The sequence below is a fragment of the Podarcis gaigeae genome (assembly GCF_964106915.1).
Source record: "Podarcis gaigeae genome assembly, chromosome: 1".
Lineage (NCBI taxonomy): Eukaryota > Metazoa > Chordata > Lepidosauria > Squamata > Lacertidae > Podarcis > Podarcis gaigeae.
Window position 1 is genome coordinate 71,624,648 of NC_139678.1, and position 26,900 is coordinate 71,651,547.

Below are 26,900 nucleotides of genomic sequence, written 5' to 3' on the forward strand. Positions count from 1 at the left end.
TGCTACAAAATGCAATGAAAACCTACAAAGCCTTGTCTGCAGGTCTAGGATGTGGCTGCAGCTGCTGCAATAGCCAATGTTTGTTCAATGCTGTGCCAAAATTGTTTTTCAGCCTCATTTTTAGGTCATTTTAGCATTTCTTAATTGTTTTGATGGGTAAGGACCTTACTTTATCACTGTGAGATGGGCAAGGCTTGTTATGTGTCTGGATTTATTTCCATTAAACATTTCTTCAGTGCTTTGTAGCCTTCCTGGCTACCTGCACTTTGTGGTTTGAAAAAATCCCATGGCAGATGTTATCTCATGTTTCCTGTTGGTTTAACTGAAATACGGGAAGCTGAGGAGGGTGCAGAGTACAGAGCACTGGAGAGATTGTTTGTCGTCTGAAATAAAACACACTCACAAACACCCCTCAGCCACCTCAAAAGTAAATTAAGAGCACCCAAAACTCTGTATAACACGCATGAGTACAGAGCACTGGAGAGATTGTTTGTCGTCTGAAATAAAACACACTCACAAACACCCCAAATTAACAACCTTTTCTCGCATATGTTCTCAGAAGAAGATTAAGGGATGGTTCAAAGACTTATAATGCAATCTGGTCTTGGGTAAGACCAAACTGGATACCACATACATGAATACTTGCGAGATGTTCTGGGTTACATAAAGAAAGAGCAAGGTAAAAGTGCATCTAACAAATGAACTGTACATATTGTAAACCAGATTACACTAAATTCTGGATTCTAAAAGCATATTCTTTAAAAGAGAGGTAGAGAGCTCTACCTCTCTTTTAAATCAGAACCAGTGAGGGCAGTGAAGGTCCTGTGTGAGTGTCTGGAGGCGGTTGGAGGATGGATGGCGGCTAACAGATTGAGGTTGAATCCTGACAAGACAGAAGTACTGTTTCTGGGGGACAGGAGGCGGGCAGGTGTGGAGGATTCCCTGGTCCTGAATGGGGTAACTGTGCCCCTGAAGGACCAGGTGCGCATCCTGGGAGTCATTTTGGACTCACAGCTGTCCATGGAGGCACAGGTCAAATCTGTGTCCAGGGCAGCTGTTTACCAGCTCCATCTGGTACGTAGGCTGAGACCCTATCTGCCTGCGGACTGTCTCGCCAGAGTGGTGCATGCTCTGGTTATCTCCTGCTTGGACTACTGCAATGCACTCTACGTGGGGCTACCTTTGAAGGTGACTCGGAAACTACAACTAATCCAGAATGCGGCAGCTAGACTGGTGACTGGGAGCGGCCGCCGAGACCATATAACACCGGTCTTGAAAGACCTACATTGGCTCCCAGTATGTTTCCGAGCACAATTCAAAGTGTTGGTGCTGACCTTTAAAGCTCTAAACGGCCTCGGTCCAGTATACCTGAAGGAGCGTCTCCACCCCCATCATTCTGCCCGGATGCTGAGGTCCAGCGCCGAGGGCCTTCTGGCGGTTCCCTCATTGCGAGAAGCAAAGCTACAGGGAACCAGGCAGAGGGCCTTCTCGGTAGTAGCGCCCACCCTGTGGAACGCCCTTCCAGCAGATGTCAAAGCGATAAACAACTACCTGACATTCAGAAGACATCTTAAGGCAGCCCTGTTCAGGGAAGTTTTTAACGTGTGATATTTTACTGTATTTTTGGTTTTTATGGAAGCCGCCCAGAGTGGCTGGGGAGGCCCAGCCAGATGGGCGGGGTATAAATAATAAATTATTATTATTATTATTATTATTATTACTGTTGGCCCATATAGCCTCTGCTTATTTGACAATGGACCAACAATGTTTCTTGTTCTGCATGAAAATCCAGTGTCAGCTTTGGCCAGATTCACATGTCAACATGGAATGTGTTGGTGCATGCTGCTGAAAAGTTCCTCTTCCGCCGCTGGAGAGTAAGCTGGAGTCTGACTTGTCATGAACCCAGGCATGTGGTTTGGTCCTCTCTAAACAAACCACAAGGGGTAACCAAAGTATGTTCTTAGCTTATTACTTGTGGTTTGATTCAGGAAACAACCAGGAACCCAGGTTCAGATGTCACATCAAGACAAACTGGCTGGTTTCCAGTGGTGTAGCAGGAGTAGTAGCACAGGAGGTTGTCTGTAGTAGTAGCACATTGCACATTCACATTAAACCACAGTTTGATTTTTAGCTATGGTTTAATGTGATGCATTGTTCTTTCCATTTCCATTCTTAGCCATTATTTTCACAAGTTGGAATATAGTGGCTACTGTTTTTTTGGTGAATAACTGCCTAATAAAGTATGCATTGGCAGTCTACCACTGGTTTACTGCTGGATGTACACCTATTGCTGGACAGTTTATACTTGACTAGCAATAGTTTGAGAGATTTCAATCACTGCTAGAAGATGAAGCAGCATTTCTCCCCACAAAAGTGGTCGGTTTAATCCAAATGTTGTTTGTTTTATAGATAAACTGCGTCATTATCTGTGTTGTCACCTATGCCTGCAACAAAGGTTGGATAACTAGCATATTAATCTGGTGTACTCATTGGACTGGGTTTTAAAAAATATAGTACAATGAGACATCATAAGCCTGCTGTGCAACATGAATCTAGCTCCTGCCACCTCAGTTTTTCCTCAGCCATTCATTTATACTTATAGAGTAGCTTATCTTTCACAGTGGCTTATAAGTTCCTTATTAGGCAAGGCACTTCCATGTCTACCCGGTTATCTGTTATTAGTCCCTATCTCCTTTGAAATGTCTGAAATATAAATATGAGTACTATACGATAGTACTGCAAGATTTATATACTTTAATGATAAATATTAATTTTGATGCTAATTACATGACCACCTTTCATGTCTTACAAATATGAACATCAGTGAAAAACTTATATTTGCCTCTGAAGGTTGCTGTTTTTTATTGCCTCTGGTTATAAGTAATGAAGAGGTGAAATTTACTGCAAAACGAAAGAGATTTGCATACCCTGCCTATCATAAAAAATGGGCCAGAGGAAACTTCCCATTATTTACTTGAGGAGACAATTTATTCCAAATCTTTTTATATGTTTGAGAAGAAAACAACCATTAAAGTTGCTGTCCTAAACACCAGGCCATCCCCAATGTGGTACCCTCCAGGTATTTTGAAATACAACTCTATGGGCCCCTGGGGGACACAAGGTTGACAAAGGCTGCTAGACACATTTTCTTGAGAGTGAGTAGACATTACAGGATGACACTGTTAATAGGAGGAATTAGGTGCTATGTAAAACAGAAATCACAATGCAGCCTATGAGAACTAGCATTGATCATTAAAGCACTAGCAGTTCTCTCCATCTTCTCTGATCCTGAACTTCAAAGTCCTGCACAAGAACATTTTATATAGTCCAGAGAGCAAGGCCCTCCAAGAACTCCCAAAATGTGTCCCCTTTTTAAAGAAAAAAACTTTTAAAAATAAGAATAATAATTATTATTATTGTATGGACTGATCCCATTGGTTTTCCACGGTCATGCCATTTTTATTTATTTCTTGCTGCCCCCCTCCCCTCAGGTCCTCCCAAATTTCCCATTAGTATTAGTATTATTTAATTATTTATCAAATTTGTATACCACCCTATACCTGCAGGTTTCAGTAGAAGTATTTCCATTTTATTTATTTTTTAAAAAAATTACTTTTCACTCCTGCAGGTCTCCTGCTGTGATTAAGTGACACCAAAAGCTTTTTGTGACTCCTAAGTATGTTTGTTTGTTTGTTTGTTTGTTTGTTTAAAAAAATTAAATGGAAATGCTGGGAAATGATTAAAAAAATGCAGAAGAACTGATAGGGAAATATTTTGGAAGGCAGTTTTGAGAACTGCGGCTCTCAATATGTTCATTTTTTCATTTCATCCCAATGTTCAGCCCACATTGACTTAAAGGCTAGTCACCCATACCCCTTCTGTGAGTGTAATTTTACTTAAATGGAATGATCTTTCATTGACAGCTAAAGACTTTAGAACTGATGAGTTTTTTTCTCATTTTAACTAAGAACTTGTCATAAGAAGCACAGAACATGTTGGATTAGTTCAAACAAAAAATATTAATTAATAAACACATAACAGAGCACTCAGATGACCACTGACTTGAACTGCTCCCCCTGTGTGAGTTTTATATTTGATGTAGGCAGGCAAAAAGAAAGGTCATACATAAATCAGTCCTAAGCCACAATCACCATCAAGTTAAAAACATAGCCAAATGCTCCTAACCAGCTATGTGTCATCTCAAGTTCCTAAGAGAAAGAAATTCTAGAAAGAATTCTAGAAACATACAAAGATCATATAGCTGGAATGAACAAACACACCAGAAATTTAAGCCACAACCATTTGCTAGTCTGTTTGTGCTTTGAAGGTCATGCTGCAAGAAAAGAGACCAAGGTTCTTAACCGTGTACCAAAAATTCCAAAATCACAATCAGCAGGCACATAAAAGAGATGGCCTACATTTTCCAGACCATAGTTCCACCCATGTTCCTACTAGGTTCTGGTCTAATTATATTTTCAACCACAGGCATGAATATGCTTAGCCAGATGTCTCTAAGCAGCTGGTAACCAACAAAGTTTAAGTTTTTCTCTACTCTCCTTAACTGATCAGAAATCAAACCACTTATGTAGAGTCAGAATAAAACAGATCTTTGTCTCAAACCACATTATATTAGCATGATGTCTTATTCTATCCAACAAACGCAATCCCCAACAGCCAAATATATGTATGAGTCACTGAAAAGATTCAACGTTGTTTAAAATCTGGCAAGGTCTGGAAAAGGCATCTTGGGTCTTCTTGACCACATTGGCCTTATGTCAAGAGCATCTCCCCAATGCAAGCAGAGACCACACAAAGAAATAGGAGATAATATAAGAGGCTTTGCTTCCTTTTGAGAAACCCTTGAACTTATGGCAGTAAGCACCACTAATGCAAGGAAGGGGTCTTAGATAGATCAATAATGCAATATAAGGCAGCTCCGTAAGAATTTTCAAACATTAAGGGTCGAGGGTGAGTGAATCACGTGGCCTACAAGTTACATTTTCTCAGTCAAGCAAGGTAAATTAAAGAATATCCAAAGCAAATCTATTTAAGAGTAACTTACACTAGTCAAGCAGAAAGTTTCAGCAGCCACACTGTAATACACTTTTTGAATTATGTAGTCTTAACTTAATTTTACATCAAAATGTTTCTGCAACAGCTATGATGGAATAAAGCAGACACCTGGTAGAAAACAGAACAATGTTGGTTTTTTTACCACATTTTAGCAGCTCCTATTTCTCTTATTTGGGAGTTTATTGAGGAAACATCCCACAGCTTCTCTCTCTTTCTCCTTTACTTTTACTCTCATGTGGTTCCAGTTCTTTGTTGTTAAAATAAAGCAGATTTCTATGGGAAATTTACCAGTAGTGTCATCAGCCTATAAGCTACTAATCCCTGTGAAACCTTCTCCAATCGATTTTTGAAGCTCAATGCCTGCTTGTAGATTCCCTTGTTCTACAACATATATGGTATGTTTTGATGGAGAAACTTGTGGTCTCTGGATGCAAGTCTTCCCAAAACATAGTAGCCTTGAAAGTAACACCGTATGTCACCAAGCAGCTGTAGCATCAATACTTTCCTATGCACATAAACTAGCTGACACTGCAAATAAATAAATAAATGTTGAACTTCAAGGGTAGACTTTAGGGCACTGTGGTAATTCCAGCTCAATAATATTAAAATATCCAGCTCATTCAGGGGCATGCAGACACTTGTGTGGACACCCAAGTGCAGTTCCTAGCTTTTTCTGCATTAAAAAGGTAAAGGTACCCCTGCCCGTACAGGCCAGTCGTGTCCGACTCTAGGGTTGCGTGCCCATCTCACTTAAGAGGCCGGGGGCCAGCGCTGTCCGGAGACACTTCCGGGTCATGTGGCCAGCGTGACGAAGCTGCTCTGGCGAGCCAGCACCAGCGCAGCACACGGAAATGTAGTTTACCTTCCCGCTAGAAAGCGGTACCTATTTATCTACTTGCACTTAAGGGTGCTTTCGAACTGCTAGGTGGGCTAGAGCTGGGACCGAACAACAGGAGCTCACCCCGCCGCGGGGATTCGAACCACCGACCATGCGATCAGCAAGCCCTAGGCACTGAGGTTTTACCCACAGCGCCACCCGCATCCCTTTTTCTCCATTAGTAGCTCCTGTTTAAGGATGGTAATGGAATCTATTTCAGGAAGATTCTGCCCCAGATTTTACTTCATACTTCCAGAATGGATTCCTGTTTGGAACGTGGTAGGAAAGAATCCAGTTGTGTTCCAGAGGAAAGTTGATGAATTATTACTTTTTTATGCACAATAGTTATTGCACAGCTACCAAATGAAGTGAACAAAATAAATACAGCAACTAAGTAATAAATAAGACCAACCATGCTCAGTGAGACTTATTCCCAAGTAAGTGTATTTAGATTACAGCTTTAATAAGATTTTGTGTTTCCTTGATACTGTCAAGCTAAATGTGAAAACACCAATTGGCTGACCTGACATCCCTTTTTGACATTCCACAACATGTTACTCCCACTGCTGTCTCTTTTAGAACAGGGAAAGCTGTTTTCTGTAGTTATTCAAGAATGCAAGCCATTGTCCAGATAAAACTAAAGACTCCCCCCCCCATAAGGAGTAAAATAAGCTTCAAAATCCCTTAATTGAATCGTAAGGTGAAACCTGCCTATAAATGGTTTTCAAAGAGGTTAGAACTGTGTGATCTTTTATTGTGATATTGAACACTCTAGGGGCACATGTCAATCTACAGCTTTTCAAAGTCATGTTAAAGAAGCATCTTCAGATACTGTGGCATGCTTTCAAAATAATGGAAATGTCAACCACTCACATAATGTTCGTATTATCCCTAATTAATATAAATTGCATCTAATTTCACCTCTACTTAAATATATTGCTGCCCAAAATAAGGACCCTAATTTTTATGAGTAATTACTATTACTGATGCATCAACACAATTATTTAAATTCAGCATATGCAGAGGCAGAACCCAGCATTTACAGCTTTTTTTGTTCTCTCCTTGCTCGATCCCTAATTTTTGTGGCTTGGAGTTCTTCCAGATTCTGTCTCTGACTTTGTGGGTTGTTGTTTTTGTTTTTGTTTAAAAAAGATGTGAAATCTCCTATCTTGTTTCACTTGCAGTTCCTGATTGACAAACAGGCAGGGATTTGAAAACAAGCAGTTACCTCCATGTAATCTGTACAGATAATGTGCATGGATGTACTTCAAGCGTACACTAAGGAAGGCTTAGTATTTTGTAGTTATCAAAACAGAGGGAAGAGACTATAGCTCAGTGCCAACAGCATATGTTTTACATGCAGAAGCTTCCAGGTTCAATCTCTGGCATCTCCATTAAAAGGATCAAGTAGATGATGCGAAAGACCTCTTTGCTGTTTTCCTGGAGAGCTGCCACCAGTAAAGTCTGATCAATCTTGTGGGTGTATACAACTCTCTCCGCTGGGCTGCAAGAGTTAATTCAGAACATTTCACTTCTATTTTAGATTAAATGCAGCTTGTTACGTCACTCAAACTTGGACTAACTGTGGTTTATCTTCGTTTTGCTTAGCTGGGCCAAGCCAACTTCAAACCATAGTTTACGAAGCTGTCTTTTTTCAATTAACCATAGTTAAGATTAACCACAATTTATAGTTCAGAAAAATACTAAACTGCAGTTAGATCACAAATGAAGTGAAAGCTTTTGCTCTTCTCACAGTCATGCTGAAGGAGAGAGGAATAGAGAGTACATGAGCCTGAGGCTGACATAGACTTCTTCTTGTAGTGCTAAATCAGGCTTTGGAATTACATCCGAATGCAGCCACAACTCTGGGCTAGATGAAGAAATATTTTAACCAAGTGGCTTTCTATGCACCTGTGATTGCCATCACACACAAAACTTTCTTTTCCTGTTAGCAATGTACCATCAGTGGAAGACAGCCTTATTGATTAGTAGTAGTCCCAACAATAGATTCCAAAATTTGGCGCTGCTTTTCTCAGATAATGCTAATTTGTATGGCCATCAGTTCAAGTAACAGTCTAAATTGATAGCTGAAAGTGCCTTTTTTAAAAAAAATGAATGTGCTACCGAAAATGTTGTTTTTATTTCAATCGATCCCAATAATTAAAGGAGTGGCAATATTTAAAGAATGGCAAAGAACAATATCAAGATATATCTGCCATGGAGATTGTATCTGAGAAATAAATTAAGTTCCAGGCCAGCTGTGGAATAGCCACCTTGTACAACCAAGCTACACAATAAATGTGCCTGATGAAAATTTGCCTCCAACTGTACAGTATCTGGTGCAATTGTATATTGCACTTTACATTCAGAAGGCTTTTCCCATGCAAAAACAACAGGAAGAAAACACCTAACACATGTTGCAGATTGCATCACACACCTGCCTGGCATGTAAACTGCAGACATTTCTGAAAATGGAAACAAATTTGTTACTTGTACACATTTATTCACTGTGTTATTTGATAGAGCATGCACATGTATACAATATGTCCCTAAATAGGTATATCCCACCCACATAGTCCACCAACCACAAAAGGGGTGCAGGGATCAAATGGGTGGACCAAATAAGTCTAAGGATATATGTGCGCACTTATGTAGTATGTTCTATACATAATGGGTGGAGCATGCATGGAGTGTGCACGAGTTAGAAATTGGTTTCCATATCCTGTTATGTACAGAGTAATTCAGTAATTCAACACTGAATTACATAGGTTTCATCCAGTTATCTCTCCTAACAGAATATGGAACACTATTTTGCATGATGTACTCGTATTTTTATCACAGACTATAACGCTTCCCCTGGTACAGCCTATTATTAGCAGCATTTTAGTGTTCTCTCCCCCCCCCCCGCCAACCAGGTATAATGTAAGGCAAATTATGTAAAACACATCTAACCAGTTATTCTGCAAGCTGCCACTTGCTTGCTACAAACAATCAGTTTCTGCAGAGTGGAAGAAAAAACCTGCCAATAGATTGGAACTTCACATCTTAAAATTCCTGTCGAAATCAGGTGCATTTTAAGCATCAGATTTGATTATTTAATCAGGCAACTTGCATTTTGCCCTGGCTAATTTAGAAAGCTTATAATATTTTACTCATAAAATAATTGTGCACCTGTTGTGATGGAAACCTATTTAAACAAATCTTAATAGGCATTACAATTTGTTCTAAACATAAGCAAGCTAGCTGATCACTTAGTTCAATCTATAATGCAACATTTTAAAGCAGATGGCAGATTGCTCTATACCTCTGCAAGAATTGTTATGCACATTATTATGAGGATAAATAAAAAACCGCTGATGCCATATAGTAAATCATATTAGAAGGTTATCCATCATTGCCTCTCCATGTCCAACAAGCCTTTCCATTGCCCTATGTGTAATCACAAATTAGTGTAATGGATCCCAGAACCACAAAATTCTCTATGCTTACTATACGAAGATAGTTATTTTGTAGCATTGCCTCTTCCCTAATATAAATGTACGTATGACAGACTGGATAAGAACCTGAATATTCAGAGTAAATTTACATCTTAGGTTCATCAGACAAAGACATCAGTCTTTGCATACAAGATTTGCTACAGCAGCCATGTAATGTGTAGCGTGCACTGCCATATGGATCATTGATGGGAAGTGGAGTTTTCTACCTGACCTACTCACACTGGTGTGCAAACTCTCCCTACCAACAAGAACAATCATGTGAGTCGCCATGATACATGTCAGAGCTGCATGGAGAATCCATCACACAGCAAGCCATTTTCAAGCTCCTCCATCCAATAAGATTTAATATGTAGATCATAACTTGGTACATAAACAATTGACCTGATTTTCTCAGAATACTGTACACATATTCAGCATTAATAGCTAACATAAATCAATGCTTTTAAAAATAACTATATATACAATCATGTTTTATATTTGCTTTTTTGAGAACCTCATTCATAAAATGCCAACTCTGGTGGAACCTGTACTGGGCTGAGGTCATATATCTGTGAATTAGTTTACTTTGTGCATTTTATAAATGATTATGCTCTGAAATGTCTTCATAACAAGAACCTACCTGCAAACTAAGGGAAGGTTCTGCTTCTTATCACTCATTTTGCTATCCATTTCATATCTGAATCAGTGAATGAACAAAGTTTGTGAATTTGACTTTAATAAATTTGTATTTTAGATTGCTGTGAACTGCCTTGAATTTTTTAAAATAGAATTTTGCATGAAACTGTTTTTAATTAATTACTTAATTACATAAATATAGTAATATTTTCTGTTGGGTGTATTATTATTAATAATATGTTTGATTTGAATAATTATGTTTTGTCTCCTAAGATTGGTTGTTTCTGGCGATGTCATTTACTTATGTGTGCATATTCATACAAATATTTTTAAATAACTATTTTATCTAATGCATGCATTTCTAAAGTATGTATTTCATTCTAAAGTATTTTTGAACAGAGTTTGGTACATTTCTTGAGCCTAGAACTGTATCACAAAATGTGGAGATGTGAAATCTGAAGAATCAGTGCATTAGTCCAGGAGGTAAAAATTAGATCAGTTTGCTTGAAAATGTGGCCAAAATTCCTCCCCTCCTACCTGAGCTGCCACAATGTTCATCAAAGAAAATGAAGGATATAAAGCAGTGGAGCCCTACTTGCGAAACAAATATGATACTGTAGGACACAATCCAAATCCCTGATCTGCCATGAGACTTGGATGGGATAATAAAAGAGGTTTCTTCACTTTCTTTGAACTGGGTATGTTCAAAGTGGGTGGGCTGCAGACCAGATCCAGAAGCTCTTGGAAGAAACTGATTTTCTAGCTCCATTTCAATTGGCATTCAGGCCTGGTTTTGGCACCAAAACTGCTTTGGTCACCTTGTATAATGACCCCGTCGGGAGAGAGACCGAGGAAATGTGTCCCTGTTAATTCTCCACAACCTCTCAGTGGCTCTCAGTACCAACCATGGTAGCCTTCTGGAGTGGCTGTCTGAGTTGCAGGTTGGTCAGACCACTTTGCGGTGGTTCTGGTCTTTCTTGGATGGTTGTTCCCAGAGGGTGATCCTTGGGGAATGCTCTTCAGCCACATGGAGCCTTCAATGTGGAGTTTCTCAGGGTTCAATTTTATCCTCTGTGCTATTTAACATCTACATGAAACCACTGAATGGGATCATCTGAAGTTTTGGAGTACATTGTCAGCAATATGCTGATAACACAGAGATCTACTTCATCTTTACATCTGCCAGTGAGGCAGTGGATGCGCTGAACCATTGTATTGCCTTAGTAATGGACTAGATGAGAGTCAACAAACTGAAGCTCAATCTAGAGAAGATTGAGCCACTGTTAGTGGGTTCCCTAGACCAGATGGATGAGAGGTCATCTGCTTTTGATGGGGTTACACTCCCTTTGAGGGAGCTCAACAACCTTTCTGTCCGGATTTTCACTGTTTGAAATATGGCAACCCTACTTTTATGTAGGGCTGCCTCTGGAGACAGTTTGGAAACTGCAAAATTCAGCAGCCAGGTTGTTCAGCGAGGCAAGACTGTTTGAGCATATTGCACTGATCCTGGCCCAACAGCACTGGCTGCCAATTAGTTTTCAGGCCCATTTCAAAGTGCTGGTTTTGACCTATCCAGCCTTAAATAGCTAAAAAAACCTATTAAATAACTCAGGACTGCAATACCTCAAGGTCTGCCTCTCCCCATCTGAACCACTCCAGACCCTGCGATTATTATGTAAGGTCCTTCAAGAAATACATTGAAGAACAAAAAGAAACAACTGCTAGCAGTGCTTGATTTATAACATAGAACACAACTACTTTCTAATATGATCATGGGACATCTAGAAACTCTAAAACAATGCAGCTACATGAATCATTCCCAAAATATAATATTGATCATCCTTGAATCTTCCCACACTTCCCATCCTCTCCTGCAACACCAGTGTGGCACACTGCACCCTTTGAGAACCACTGCCTTAGCACATCAAGCCATTTTGAAATCTCTCTGCTGTTTCTATGGTCTCAGACATAGAATTTCTCTAGTTTTGCCACCTGAATTTTTTTTTAAAAGAAATAAATCTGGAGCATAACAGCATTGAATAATTTCTTTTAAAAAACCAATGCCTCATGATTTACCAATATTATGAAAATCAGTTTCCGGACATGTCTCTTTACTATATTGTTCAGGACAAAGACTGAACAATGAGACATAGAGTAGTCCACATGCAAATGTATACTGTTCTTCAGCTTCTTTTGTTTGCAATCCATTTCGTACTTATTGTTTTTATGGCCTGTTGGGCCTGGCTAACTCTGTTACTATAAATGAACTTCAGAATGAGGTAAGTCTCATGCTATGACTGGAATTTGTAGCTACAATTCAAGATACTGACAACTGTTCTGCTAAAGGTGCGTTCTGGAAAGCTGTTTGTTACTTGAAGTAATTTACTTGTTTGGCCTGAGCAAGCTTGCTCATTACTGTCAACTCAATGAGCTACAATTTAGAGTTGTCTTGGAGTGAGGGGATCTGAACACCATAGTTTCTGAAGAGGGTTATATAAAATTCTCAAATTAGAGACCTACCAAATATTTATCTATATCTAATCCTGGGATAACTTTATGAGTGAAAATATATGGTTTGTCTGTTCGCATGCAAGATAGTCACTGTCATTGTGCAATTACAGGAGGGGCACAAGGCATCCTACCTCATGCCGTGGACTGGCTGGGTGTAGAGGAGTGCTGGGATGCACCAGCTGGAGAATCCCCAGCTGAACCCCCAGGGGAAGAAGGCTCAATAGCAAGGGGATTGGTTGTGGGATAATGATAGGTGGTCGGAGGGAGAAGACTGGGGGGGGGAGCTGAAGGAGCAACAGGGTTTGGTGAGCAGGAAGAGTTGGTGCCAGAGTGTAGTTCAGACTCTGAGGCTGAAACGAGGCTGCAGAGGAAGGGGGTCAAGAGGCTTCTGAAGAATTCAGGGAGTCTTCCCCTCATGCTGCGACAAGCCTCCCCCCCCCCCCATCTCTGAGAACATGCAGAAAAAATGAAAAGAGCGGAACACAGATCAGTTGTGTGCAGATGCAGTTTGAGACTGTGTGGGAGAAAAACACTTGAGGAGCCTTAGAGAGGGGTGGGAAGACAGGGACCTTCAGTCCTCACAACTTTGTCATCAGGGCAAGACCTACCAGTAAGGATTGCTGAGACTACTAGGCCTGAACTGTATTTAGGTTTAATTGAATAAGGATTTAATTTCACTGACATTGGTGACTTAGTGCTGACTTGTTTCCAACCCTGACACCTCTTTTTTTTTGGGGGGGGGGGTATGCATTTGAGACACTTCACACAAACAGTAGTCTCATGAGAAACAGAAATCTTAGTGGCCAGCCATGAGTAAAAAGTTTCATTGCATGTTTAATGCATGATCCACCCAGAGTTAAGCACTTTTACTGATTTCAAGGGCGGGGGGAGTTATGCACTTAAATATGCTTAGTTGTAGAAATATTGGAGTCTCATTTATTTTCTTCCTATATACAATAAACAGCCAATAAACAATATATTTAAAACATACTTACACTGCACATCAGTACTATGGAAAATTAAGCATTTTATTCCATGTGGTCACTTTAATAAATTCATTACTAAAAATAATTTTATGCCCTGTAGTATATTACTAATCAGGACCTGCTACTGGGTTTAAGGGTTTCTCCCCTCTGTTTCGTATTTACATTGATTTCTCTAATTGGAACCAACTGATCTTTTTCCTGTATATTGATTTTTTAAACCCTAGCAGTTAACAATGATTCTAATATATTGTAACACTTTAGACCTTAATCATAGAGTGAGGGGGGCTTTGCTTGTAGCTTTTGTTTGAGTTTTAATTAAGAAGACCTTGTGTCTCCAACCCTGAGCTGTGTTTTTAATTGCTCATATGTATATCATGTAGACTTCAAAAGAAGGAAAAGACGTTTATAACAGAGAGCACAAAGGGGAGCTTTGAAATGTCTACAACCGTACAAAGTGGCATAATTAAAAACCTATGGGTGCTCCTGTGATATATAAGCCATATATATTTATAAAGTAGGCTGCGGTATACACTTGTGACTTGCCAAAAGGGATTTTGGCACTATTAGAGAAATAATCTCAATGCATCTCAAATAAACTGTAAAGAAAACTAATACGGTAATCTTTTCAGCCTTCTATTGCTCACAGAGTTCCTGTGTATTCTTGTTATCACGCTTGCTGAACCTCTGACAGCTAACCTACATTTTTCTCTTTCTGAATTCCTAATACAACTGTAATACCAATTATCCCACTTTATGCCTTCCTCTGAAAGCAAGAGGCAGGACTTCTAGCAACAACTTAGTAGCACAACCTTCACAGAATGGATACCAATCCTATGCCTATCACAGTTACAACATATACTCCATCTTTCCTCACAATTCTCTTCTCTGAAGAGAGTAACAGCTATTTCTATCACAAGCTATCAGCATGAAACTTGATACAGATAAAGGAATATGCACAGTATATTTTATAGTGGAAATCTCTTATGCAGCAGGTCAACTCTTATCCAGCTCTTAAAATCTTGAAACTAGCACAGGCCTCTCTGTTTGCTAATTATTCTTAGGACACCGGAATTACAAACAAAAGCTTTGAACTCACTTTAATTTATCAAAGAAGAAGATCTTTGCACGGGGAATTAAAGAATTATGTGCAAGTCAAAGAGTCATACAATGCAAATGCTTTTCTGTAGTGGGTAAAGCTATGCACATCCGTCAATGTCCATCCAAAAATAGAGCATACTGTACAAAGAAAGACTGCATGTGACATTTAAGCCACAATGTGTGTAAATATAGATTATGTTCCAGTAGTATACTCCTCTAGAAATGGAAGCCAGAACACTTCACCCACTAGATTGTGACCCAGAAGCCTTCTATCTACAAGGCTGCTAGAACAATCAGGACTCTTGGAGATAGCATAACTGCCTATGTTGTGTATGGACTGGCCTCCTTTATTTGATCTTCAAAGACCCTGTATTTTGAGAGAAACCACTGGAGGCTATTTCAGTGGAACAACAGTGTGATGCTTGCAGGACTCTGCTAAGTAAGAGATTTATGTTGACATGTGAAACTAAAAACAGGCTATTTGTGGTAATAAGGGGCACTATGCTTTCTGATAGTTGACTGGGAAAGTTGGAAAATGGGGGTGGGGCTTTAAATCACTTTCATTGTATACCTTGATATTTTATTACATAAGGTATACACACAGGAAAGAAGGGAGGAAGGGAGGAAGATTTTGCATGTAAAATTACTGCTGGAGATATTTCTAAATAAGTCATTTTCCATTCATTAATATTGGATGGGAGCTATTTGGGAGCACTAGCCCAATGAAATTTTGATCTTTTAACCTTTGAAGAGCTGATCTCTATATGGTCTTATGTACCAAAACCTTGAACTTAGCACAGTTGCAGATTGGCAGCCAGAGCAAATCCTATAAACATGGAGTTATATGTCATGCCATTTGCCCCCACAAACAACCTATCACAAGCCATCAGCATGAAACTTGATACAGTACAGATCAAGAAATATGCACAGTGTGAGTGCATATTGAGTACCCTGTTAAACACAATCAGGTCCAGGGTGGGCTTTTTTTCAGGAGTGGCTACATTACTATACCTTCAAGGTTGCATGCACCACCTCTTCATGCAAATATGAACTCAACCAGCTATCCCCCTGCCTCACCTAGATTTAATCTGCCATAAGGGCAAAGAGCCAAGAGTTGCATACTCACAACCATCTTGTTAACCTCTTCAGGCTGCAAAAACTGAAAGTGATCCCACAAAACAAGGCTTGATGGAGCATTATAAACCTCACTGAACCCTCTGAGATGTCCCAGGCTCCATCCACTAATATAAGTGAGACAAGTGCTTTTGGTCTAGAAAAAGAGGTGCCAGAGCTCACCATGAACATGTCCCTTGTTCTCTTATAATGGCATTGGCGCTCACTTGAGAGGTGCTGGAACTGAGTTCTGGTGAAAAAACCCTGAATGACACCAGTCTATGGACCACCCCTAAGAAGTTCTGTTGAGCTGACATGATGGCAGTAGATGTTGGGATTCATCACCATGCAGCAGGCATGATTATGTGCTATAACATGTCCTTGGTTGTCTTCCCAATAAGGCTTTTGCCACTTACACTTTAGCCATCATTCAGCCTGCTTCATAGCACATACTTCCCCAGTATACCAGGAGGATGAATATGCTCCACAGTTTTGTAGATGATGCTCGGGAGTGATCATATCTATGGCCCTCTGCATCTTGCTGTGCTACAGAGAGACAGGGCCTCATAAGGATCACCAGCTCTGTCCACTGGAAAATAACCCAGAGCGTTCAGGAATTGTTGCTTATGTCCAAAAGATGATAAACATTGCACTCAAATAAATAAGCCAGCAAGCTGCTTCAACTAATTTCACTAGGATGCATGCAGAAAAGCATTGTGGTGAACTGCCTGTAAGTACTACATGCAACATAAAATTAATTGTGTCCAGGGAGTAGAGAAGCAATTTCCATCCAATGTTTATCTTATCAAGTCTATTATAAACAGATATAGAATCTAATTTTAAATAAGATCAAGACAATTAAACAGCGACCTTAAGGCCAAAAAATGCACTTTCCACTATATGTCTTGCATTATGACTAATATTTTCACATATCTTTGTTTTGGTAAACAAGGTTGGCATAGCAAACACACAGGCACGGAAGAGCTTGGCTGCCTTTTTCCTTTTTTCCTGGCATCCTTCCCCATAACTGATATGCCAGTATTGCAGGCCACTTTTTCAAAGGGAGAGTATGTGCTTCATTTATCCTTAAGAACAACGCCTTCTGTCTGATAAAACAGAGAACTCCCCAGTAACAGTCAGTGCAAAGAGCAGCTCTTCCTCACAGAACCACACCTTTGTTTCTTGCTATTGAGATTCTCTACCCACCCCCTCCACAATCACCTAACTTGTTTCCGTCTTACAATGTTGCTTCACAGCTCCACTGTGAACAATCAGTGATTCTGGGAAGGAGGAAAGAATAACTACACAACACAAATACAATTAAGTAGTAAAACCTGACAAATCCCTACATTTTCAATCAAAACACTAAGCAATGCTTTTTTAATGAAATCACTAACAGAATCAGAATCACTAACAGACTGTCCTGGAATACATGTATTCTATAGCATGGCCATTCCTGGACAGAGTTAGCCTTGCCACAGCACTCATGGCTTGGTAACGTCAATACTATAATATGTATGTTCTAGGCGGGGCTGTCCTTAATCTTGATCCAGAAGATCCAGATTACAATTCTGGTGCATGCTAAAAACTTAATTGCTCTCCATGACCTTTCCAATCTATTGATGCTAGTCTCTCTGTTAGAAATTTAAGTATTATTTTGCTGCTTCACTGGACTTGTATTTAATTGTGTTTCTATATGGATTTTATTGTACTGATGAACACCACCTTGAAATGTCCACATAACAAATGGTGTATAAATATCTTAATAACTGAAACATACATACACTGATTGAGAGCGGTAGCTCAAGGAAACAACTAGGAAGCATGGTTCCATGTTTGTGGTTGCAAACAATAGTATACAAAAGGGAACATTGGAGAGCTTTATCCTAGGATACAATGAACTTTTTCTCCAGAAATTCCTTGCCTCCATGTTGACTATAGGAGGCGGCCACCTGTGTATATTATACATCTTAGGACACTCCTATGCAACGTGTACCAACCAGAAAGCCAATGCAGGCTTAAGAACATAACTGAACTTTGCAGAGTTCAATTAATCTGAGACAGACCTGTTCCAAAAAATGAAACCCGCCTGAACACAAAATCCATAGTTCCAGAGCAGGCTCCACGCTAAAAAACTATTTACTTCACCACATGCAGAGAAGTCCTATTAGTATTCTTGGAAAGTCGGGGGTAAACATCAATAGGACTTTTTGCACTATTAAAAAAATCTGCTTTTCAAAATACAATATGGTGTCTAATTTATACTCTACCTTTAATTTCTCCAAGGAGTTCACTTGTGTTTAATCTTTCCATTTTCTCCTTCCAGTCTTTAGAAAGTAACTTTTCTACGCAAGATGAATCTATGAAAACAAGAGGGGAAAGAAAGCGTTAATAAAAACTTAAAAGTTTGTGAAATCAACATGCAGGTATTTTGAGCTGATGCACAATAAAAGAAGTATTTTGCATTGAACAATCTAACTTCCTGCACAACTTCCGCGTCATACCATCTGCTGCCGCTGTACTTGCAGCCAATCGGAAGCCATGCTTTGGTTTCCGAACGTTTTGGAAGTCAAACGGACTTCCAGAATGGATTCCGTCTGACTTCTGAGGTACAGCTGTATTGTCCCTGGACCTGGCCTTACCCACTTAAAATGCATAACCCCCTCTCCCCCACTGATTTGAACTACTGAAGGATCAACAAATCCCACATATAAAGGAGGAAATGTTTGGGAAAACACTGTGATGGGCGAAGATGTCATATGAATGCCCCTATGTTAACAGGGAGACACACTGATGTGAATCCACATTTTGCTCCAGTGTGGACAAATCCCAAGGGTTACGTGTTGCCATTTTATCACAATAAAAGTTACAATACAATCTTTATACAAGTTTTGGTTGCAACACTGTAGAAGGGTCTTTGGAAGGACAGCACAGCTTATGCATCCCTGCACCCCCAAGTAATATTTTAGTAGGGAAATCCAATATACTAATTATATCCTTTCAAAACAGAGCAAAATTAAGAAGCACTAAGTTGTAATAGACAGCATTAAAATACTTGATACACAATAAAACAAATAATTTAATTTTAACAATTACAAGCCTTTATTATTTTTATGAGTTTTGGCCAGATAATAGAAGAATCAACAAATAACCACCAATTATCGATAGAACATTATAATTTGTCCTTTTCTGTGATATCATCAGTTTAAAAAGCTGCATCTCTTGTGCCCTGCCAAAAACGAAGAACGCTGGCTTTATATTGATATTTACAGAAAGTTAACAATAAAATATTTAAAGTAGGATACTTTTGCCCAGTTTATGACAATACAGTATTAGAGCAAAATGAATCAAGGGACAAAAAGATATGCCTGATTTTTAAGGCACCTTTTATGTAGTATTTTTAAAACTTATATAAATAGAGAAGCATTAAACACACACACAAATGGCAATGAATATTTATTTATTTATTTATCTATCTATCTCTCTTCTCTTGATAACATATACAAAACAAAGCTTTCTTTTCTTTTATCGACAAATGGCAATTGTCTGAAAACATCTTGACAGCTCAGCTGTGATATATCTCCCTATATCAGGTTGAGGCCAATGAAAGCACAATCCAAATCTTTGAGGTTAGGCAAGATCTGAAATCTCAGAAAATAGAAATAATATTAAGAAAGTGCAGGTTCTGCTAAAACTGCAGTGCTGGGGAGGAGCAGCCTGAAAAATGCATAGTTGCCTAACCCAAAGATTATCTGTTGTCAAACAAATCAAGAACCTGTCCTTCTCCAGTTTGAATTTGTAAGTTTCTATATGTACACAGAAGGTTAGATCCAATGTTAATAGAGCACTGGAATAAAGAGTCTTAAGGTACTTATTAAGTCTATGGATTTCAAGGGTCTGCTCTGAGTATGGCTAACACTGGATACACCATAGTTTGATTAGGGGAAGAGATTACAAAATCCAGTATGAGTGTCAAGGGAGCAATCCAGAGGAAATAAAACAGATGGTCCAATTAAATCAATGGGACTTGATAAACAGTTGGGAAAAAGTACGTTCCAGGCAGACTGAACATTTTTGAATTTCTGCTCAGCACAAACGACCAAAAGTTACAAAGGAGACTATGGGATACGGCGCTCATCTCACTTCAGGCCGAGGAAGCCAGCATTTGTCCACAGACAGCTTTCCAAATCATTTGTCCACAGACAGCTTTCCAAATCAGCATGACTAAACTGCTTCTGGCACAATGGAACACCATGACAGAAACCAGAGCGCACGAAAATGCCATTTACCTTCCCGCCACAGCGGTACCTATTTATCTATTTGCACTGCTAGGTTGGCAGAAGCTAGGACAGAGCAATGGAAGCTCACCCCATCACACGCATTCGAACTGCCGACTTTCCGATCGGCAAGCTCAAGTGTTTCAGTGGTTTAGACCACAGCGCCACCCATGTCCCTGTCTGTGCCACAACATGGGTTTATTTAAAAATGCCCTGACCTATAAGCTGCAGTATTATCAAGCAATTGATCTGAATTTGGAAATCTGCTATCAAAAATCCTACCCACTGTAAGGAGAGCTTTGCTGGATTGGGTCAATGACCCATCTACACCAGCACTCTGTTCTCACAGTGACTTGCCAAATGCCTTTGGAAAGCCGGCAAGCAAGACTTGAGTGGAACAGTCCTTTCCCAAGTTATGATTCCCAGCAACTTGCATTCAGAGGCGAATTTCCTCTAACAGTCGAAGTACTGCATAGTTATTGTGGTTAGTAGCCCCTGACGGTCTTAGCCTCCAAATGAAGCAGAGCTCAGATTCCTAACAAAGCAGAGTTTAGACATGCACATGTACACCACGTTTCTTCTGAGTGTTTATGATTGTCTATAAATTATTCTTTCTGTGGAACAATGAGATAAATCATGTCTCCTTTATTAGTAAGCTCTGGCCCTCTTTGAGTAGCTTTTTACGATTACAAGTGTACTGAAGTTTTCTTTTTTAGTGACAGCAGAAACAAAACAGCCAAAACAAACAAACAAAACCTCTGAAAACTATGGCAAAGAAAAGCTATGCCTATTGCCAATACTCAATTTTATCTCTAACTACACAGGACCCAGGACATATTCTTAGTACCAGATGACCAGGTGCCAAGCTAGAAAGCAAAGTGTGGTAGGGAGGGTTCTGTGGTAATGAAGTCATGCCCTCAGACATTTTTCTTAAAACCTGAGTGAAATCCCATATTGCACACACTCCGAAGGCATCTTCATTACTGTTTCACAGGCCTATTTAATCTAATTGTGAATGTCTCTTTAACAGGAAATAATGGTACTAAGGTTCAACTCTTAATGAATGTGTGAAGTAGCATGCGGTTAAATAAGTTGTCAAATCCTAGCCCCACAAGGACTTTGAAAGATAACTAAAATGAACACTAGGCTGGAGAAGCACTAGCTTAAGTACCTTAGCTTAAGGTACTGATCTGCAGTTCATGCGCACATGTAAGAAAACCCACAGTGACTAATGATTTGTTGCTATGAGAATTTTGGTTGGGAAGCGGGTTTGAAGTGTAAGAAATAAATAGCATCAGAAGAAAGCCCCAAAAGCTTGTATATGTGATCATCTGGTTTATTGCTGAGCTCATCCATGTGCGCTGGTACAATTTTATGCAATTGCTGATTTTAAGGTGTTAAGACGACACCGTCTCAGGGCGGCATCACTGGGAAGAGAAAGGGGAAGAGATAATAATAATAATAGTAATAATAATAATAATAATAATAATAATAATAATAATAATAATAAATAATTTTTTATTTATACCCTGCCCTCCCCAGCCAAGGCCGGGCTCAGATTCACTACAATGCTTTTTAAGAGATAATGTGAGCTCCAGGTTTAAAAAAAGAAAGAAAGATGAAAAGCATGTCTCTGTGATCAGAGGGCATGATGAAAACAATTAACATTTATCCACTGAGTAATCAATCAGTTTTGGAATGGAAAGAATCTCTGACTGCCAGTGAAGAACAAGTGTGCTGGCTATCAAGGTCTTAAGTTCTTCTGACTAAATCAAAGTCATCTTGATCCTATCAAGGGTTGGTTTCTCCCGCACGCCACCCCCCCCCCATCCACTACAATCCCAATCTTGTGACCTTCAACAAGTGAAGAAGCCCAGTTCTACCTTTCCTGAGTACTATGACCTTCCAGTGGCCTGCATCCATCTACATAGGGTTCGTCCACCCCCAGGTTATTTTTAATTTACTGAAGTAGCCCTCACATTACTTTCTTTGACATACAGATATGAAGAATGCATTCATGCCATGTGTGTGTTTTGCTTTTTATGGTAAAAGTCAGACATAAAAGAAAGCCTAAATGTGTGCGTGCCGTAGCAAAACTTCAAAGCCCTGACTGTCAGACATTATTATTTCAAATCAGCTCTGACTTTTTGAGACTCAATAAAACACTATAGTACACGGTGGCATGTTTATAACATCCATATCAATGGTAAGTGTGATCAACTGTCTTACTCTCACTGCTTTGAGAAGCCCACTTTCTTTCTTTCTTTCTTTTATAATAAGCTTCTTTCAAAACATGTTGTAACAATACTGTAAACTGATAATTATTGCTGATATGAGTTCTAAAACATGACTTGTTTTGCATACAATCATTTCCTTATCCAGGTGGTACACAGTGACAGAAGACAAAAGCACATTTATTTATTAATAATGATGGCAAATGTATGGTAGATTTATAAGCAATAAATAGATATTATTCAGGAAAACATTTCAATCACATTGACTTGTTTATTTGTTTTTGTCTTAGTACATATAAAATATATTAGAGTATCAGGAGAAGTCTGGGTGGAAGAGAAGGGAATTCTAACTAGATCTAAAACACAAGCAATGATTTCAAAACATGAATAACCCACAATATATTAACATTTGTAGTACAAAAACAATGAAGTCTTGCCTATTTTTATCACCTGATAACTGTCATAATACAACAAAATACAACAGAATGCAGAACAATCATTATATTTTCAAACAGACAGAGATTGTTGCAGTTTCCCTTCTTTTTAGGAGATCCTCATTGAAGGCCCAATTCCCATATTAATTATGCCACATCAATTTCATATGGTGAATATTTTATGTGAATGCACCATTACGTGACTGGAGGTGTTGATTTGCCACAGTGGAGTGAACTCTAGCAGATTTTCCACAGACATGATTAATACTAGGTCTCATTCAATGGAAACAGCAAAATGGAGCATGGTCATACCAGCTCTGGGCAACTTTACCCGCCACAAAACACTACAAAACAATATCACTTAGGTGACTGGCCAGCAACAAAGCAGCAGCAGCAGCCATTAGACCATACTATGTGCATAGTGCTCTGCCATACATACTTAGGATGCATAGCTTCTCATATCTGACTCATACTTAGGATGCAAGATGGCCAATGTGAACCCTCCAGATGTTGTTGGACTCAAATTACCATTCCTAATGTTAGGAAAGATGGGTGTTGTAGTCCAACAGTATCTGGAGGTACCACTTTCTGTTTGCCTGTGTTCATTTGGGGGGTTTGCACCACACCTAAAGTGCAGTACTACAGGGGAGAGAGGACTCAGTGCCATGGAGGCATCCAATGCCGCTGCAGAGATTGCTGTGCGAGAAACATTACTGCCAGTGGCGTTGCCACCAGCAATAGGCAACATAAGGCCACAAAATAGGACGTTATGAGGGTAGTACGGGATCCCAAACTAATATCTATCCAAGAGATTAGAATGGCACATGTCACATTAACTGTATTTTTTGATAGACACAAAACATATGAAGGATGCATGCATGGTGAATTTTCAAAGCAGGAGACAAATAATTGAGGTTCAAAAAATGATGGCTCCAGTGAATTTGCTTCCTTATATAAAAAATTAAGTTAATCAAAGAGTGTGTTGCCTGTTCCAGCAAAACTATGAAGTCATGCATTATTAGGAAGTACTGATGAAAGAAAAAGAAGAGGAAGAGGAGGAGGAAGAGGAGGAGGAGGAAGAGGTTGGTCCACCAAAATATCTCACTGAATTGATGTGATTTCCCCCACTGCCTACAGCAGCACAGGCAGCCAAGCATAGCTGGGGGTCACCTAGTCTACCTGCTGTGGGATCAACTACTTGCACTGTTTTAATAAAAGGCTTTATTTCAGTTTTTATAAAAACATAATGAAGAGCAGTCATACAATTCATCTCCATGTATCTTACATATTGCAGCTCCCCACTACTAGATGCTGCTGCAACTGATCCAAACAGCTGTGGTAGCACAGGCAACAGAGACTATGGGGGCTAAAGTAGAGGGGGGTAGGGAGGCACATGGGTGCATGGTACAGAAGAGTTCTGGAGCTGGAACTAAATCAGCGTGGTTTTTCCTAACTGCAATTATTGTCAGTAAGCATATGTACCCAAGGCAGGGCCTTAAAACAAGAAATCTTCTGAATCCATAGCTGTCAACTTACAGATTTGAAAATAAGGGACTAGCAGCCTTGAAAATAAGGGACCAGCAGCCAAAATAAGGGACCTGCAACCTCACTCCAGTCTTCCTGTCCTCCTGCAATCTGGTTCAAACTCATGCTGGTAGCTTCGAGAACACTGTCCAACCAACTTTGTAACCAGAGGTTCAACTGAATAGAATCTGAATCACATGCACCACAAGGCCTATGCAGCCTCAACTTAAGATGGCTCCCCGGCCTGGCTTTGCACTGCAAAGTTTGCAGCAGCACATGCAACAAAATGGCGTCCAGCATTCAAAAACCCCCTCAGCTTGCATTATCTAGCCTCACACAAGGCATGCTAGCCCCCCCCCCCCAGTCGTTCTTAGACTTCTTATTGGGTGAGCAACACAGCCAAGCAACACAGTTGGAGCCTCCCTCCTCCCTGGCCGGCAGGGAGGGAGGGAGAGGAGCTGCTTCCTTTGAAATTTAAGGGACATCATTTAAGGGACATTTAAGGGACATCTATCAATAAGGGACATCAGCGGGACATGGCGCTAGAATAAGGGACTGTCCCTTCAAATAAGGGACACTTGCCAGCTATGTCTGAATCTGCAGGTCCTAATACATCTTTCCCTTGTTGGCAAAAAATATTTTCCCTTAAAATGGTAAAATTAGAACCGTTCAGAGCTTTGAGAGTTGCCTTAGACTTTTAATTAAAACTCTGTAAGCCCACTAAAAATAATTAGGCACTAAAAATGCATTCGTTTTACTCTGAATTCCACACATATTCCCAAACTATTACTAGCTCTCACTTGAAACTCTGGTCTTTCCGAATCCAAAGGCTGCGATATAAATACTGGCTGTTGCCAGGCTTGTAATCTAAGCTGAGCCTGACTGAGAAAAAGAGCTTGCGGGCTACACCAAGAAATCCCAGAATGGTTTGCTTTTAAAAAAAAGTGAATCTCTCGTGAAAACTTCAATGCACATAGATAAAATACCACACACTGCCTATGTGCCCTCCCTCCCCCCATCTTGTTTCCATCTCGACATACAGGGAGAGCCTAAGATTCAGCCCTGACCTTTATTACTTTAATTTATTTATTAAAAAACAAAACCTTTCACCTTTCAGATGTTTTTGTTCTCCTAAAATAGCTCATACAATGCTATATTCCTCTTTATTTTTAGCAGAGAAAGAAGAGAAAGCATGCTTTTCCCATACAGCAAGGCACAGATATAAACATCAACACAGATGCTCTGTGAGAGAGAGCTGGGCTTCTCAGGCACTTGATCATTAAGGAATGCACCAACTGTTTTAGATAATCTTGTGCCAGCTCAAATTCTGCTCCACACTCCCCTCTGGGAGTGGTCAGTCTTGTCCTGCTCCTAATTTTTCATTTTCCTCACTCCTCCAGGCTTTTTTTCCCCTTCTTCACTTCAAGAACAGAGGGGGAAGGGGTGCACTGTGCAGCAAATGAAAGAAAAGAAAAGAAAAGAAAAGAAAAGAAAAGAAAAGAAAAGAAAAGAAAAGAAAAGAAAAGAAAAGAACATACTTCCCCAAACAGAGCAAAACTTTGAGACAATTAACCCTCCCTTCTTCTTTCAGATAAATTACTAAGTATCAAATGCAATCTGTTTCCTTTGTTTACTCAATATGAACAATTTGTAAATGACTCAAGGATAAAATTCAGAAAATGTCGTTTTAAATTAGAACCATTATAAACATGCTAATGATTGCTCAACTAAAACATGCAGGATCAGTGTGAATAAATATATTTAGTTCCCTGAGAAAATACAGTTGTATTGCCACAGAACTATTTGGACATTATATTATTTACTCCCATAAAATGTTGATTCCATGAGCATTGTACCAGGCAAAATCCATTGGGAGCTTTCCAAAATGTCAGCACAACTGCTTAGATGCACCGTCTTGGCACATTAACAGGCCAAAATTATATTTTGAACCTGTCAAAACAAAATGTACATTTCATTCTTCTCCTTTATCTTCCATTATGGAATGAATTTGTATATTATATTGCCCTTATTCACTTAAATGCATCCTCCTGAACTATTTACCTAACAGTGTTGATAAGCAGCACTATTTCACATAACCACCATTTTCCACCCAAGAGAAAACTTAATTCCCATTATTTAATTTCCAGAGTAACCTGTAATGTTGGAGAAATGTAGCCTCAGAATTCACAAAACAGCAATCAATGATACTTGGATAAAAAGAGGGCACAATTTACTAGCAATTCTTGAGCAGATGAATACATGAATTGACACTTTCAGCAAGTACTATGCATCTAATTGCTCTTTCCTATCATATATCATATTTCTTAAGGTACAGTAACCAAAAGAATTTATAGTATCTCCTATTTTAAGAAGCCAGCATGCTTACTGAGTCCTTAAAGATTCAGCTATATCCATTTTTCTTTTAATAAATAGATATTAACTTCCATGATGACACATTATAGTTTACGTCTATGAAAGGCAACATAAACTGGTTCATGTTATTTTTATTGCCATCTGCTCTGCACTAGGATTTATGCTCTTTCAATTATTTGTCACTTTTTCACAAAATGTCTCAAAGCAACTTACAATGTAAAAACAAAAGAAGTCAAAATTGTGTACACATATAGGCATTGTTGCAATCAACCATGGAATTATTTTCTA

At 39.3% G+C, this 26,900-nt stretch overlaps 1 protein-coding gene across 50 annotated transcripts in view; it reads right to left on the reverse strand.

Annotated features, from left to right (window-relative positions):
- SOX6 (SRY-box transcription factor 6) overlaps positions 1-26,900 on the reverse strand; it is a 451,086-nt gene that overhangs the window by 166,985 nt on the left and 257,201 nt on the right. For all 50 annotated transcript variants that reach the window (XM_083704983.1, XM_083705002.1, XM_083704991.1 and 47 more), the window contains one exon: positions 18,041-18,130. In XM_083704983.1, coding sequence (XP_083561109.1) covers positions 18,041-18,130 — 90 coding nt within the window. The remainder of the gene's footprint in view (positions 1-18,040; positions 18,131-26,900) is intronic.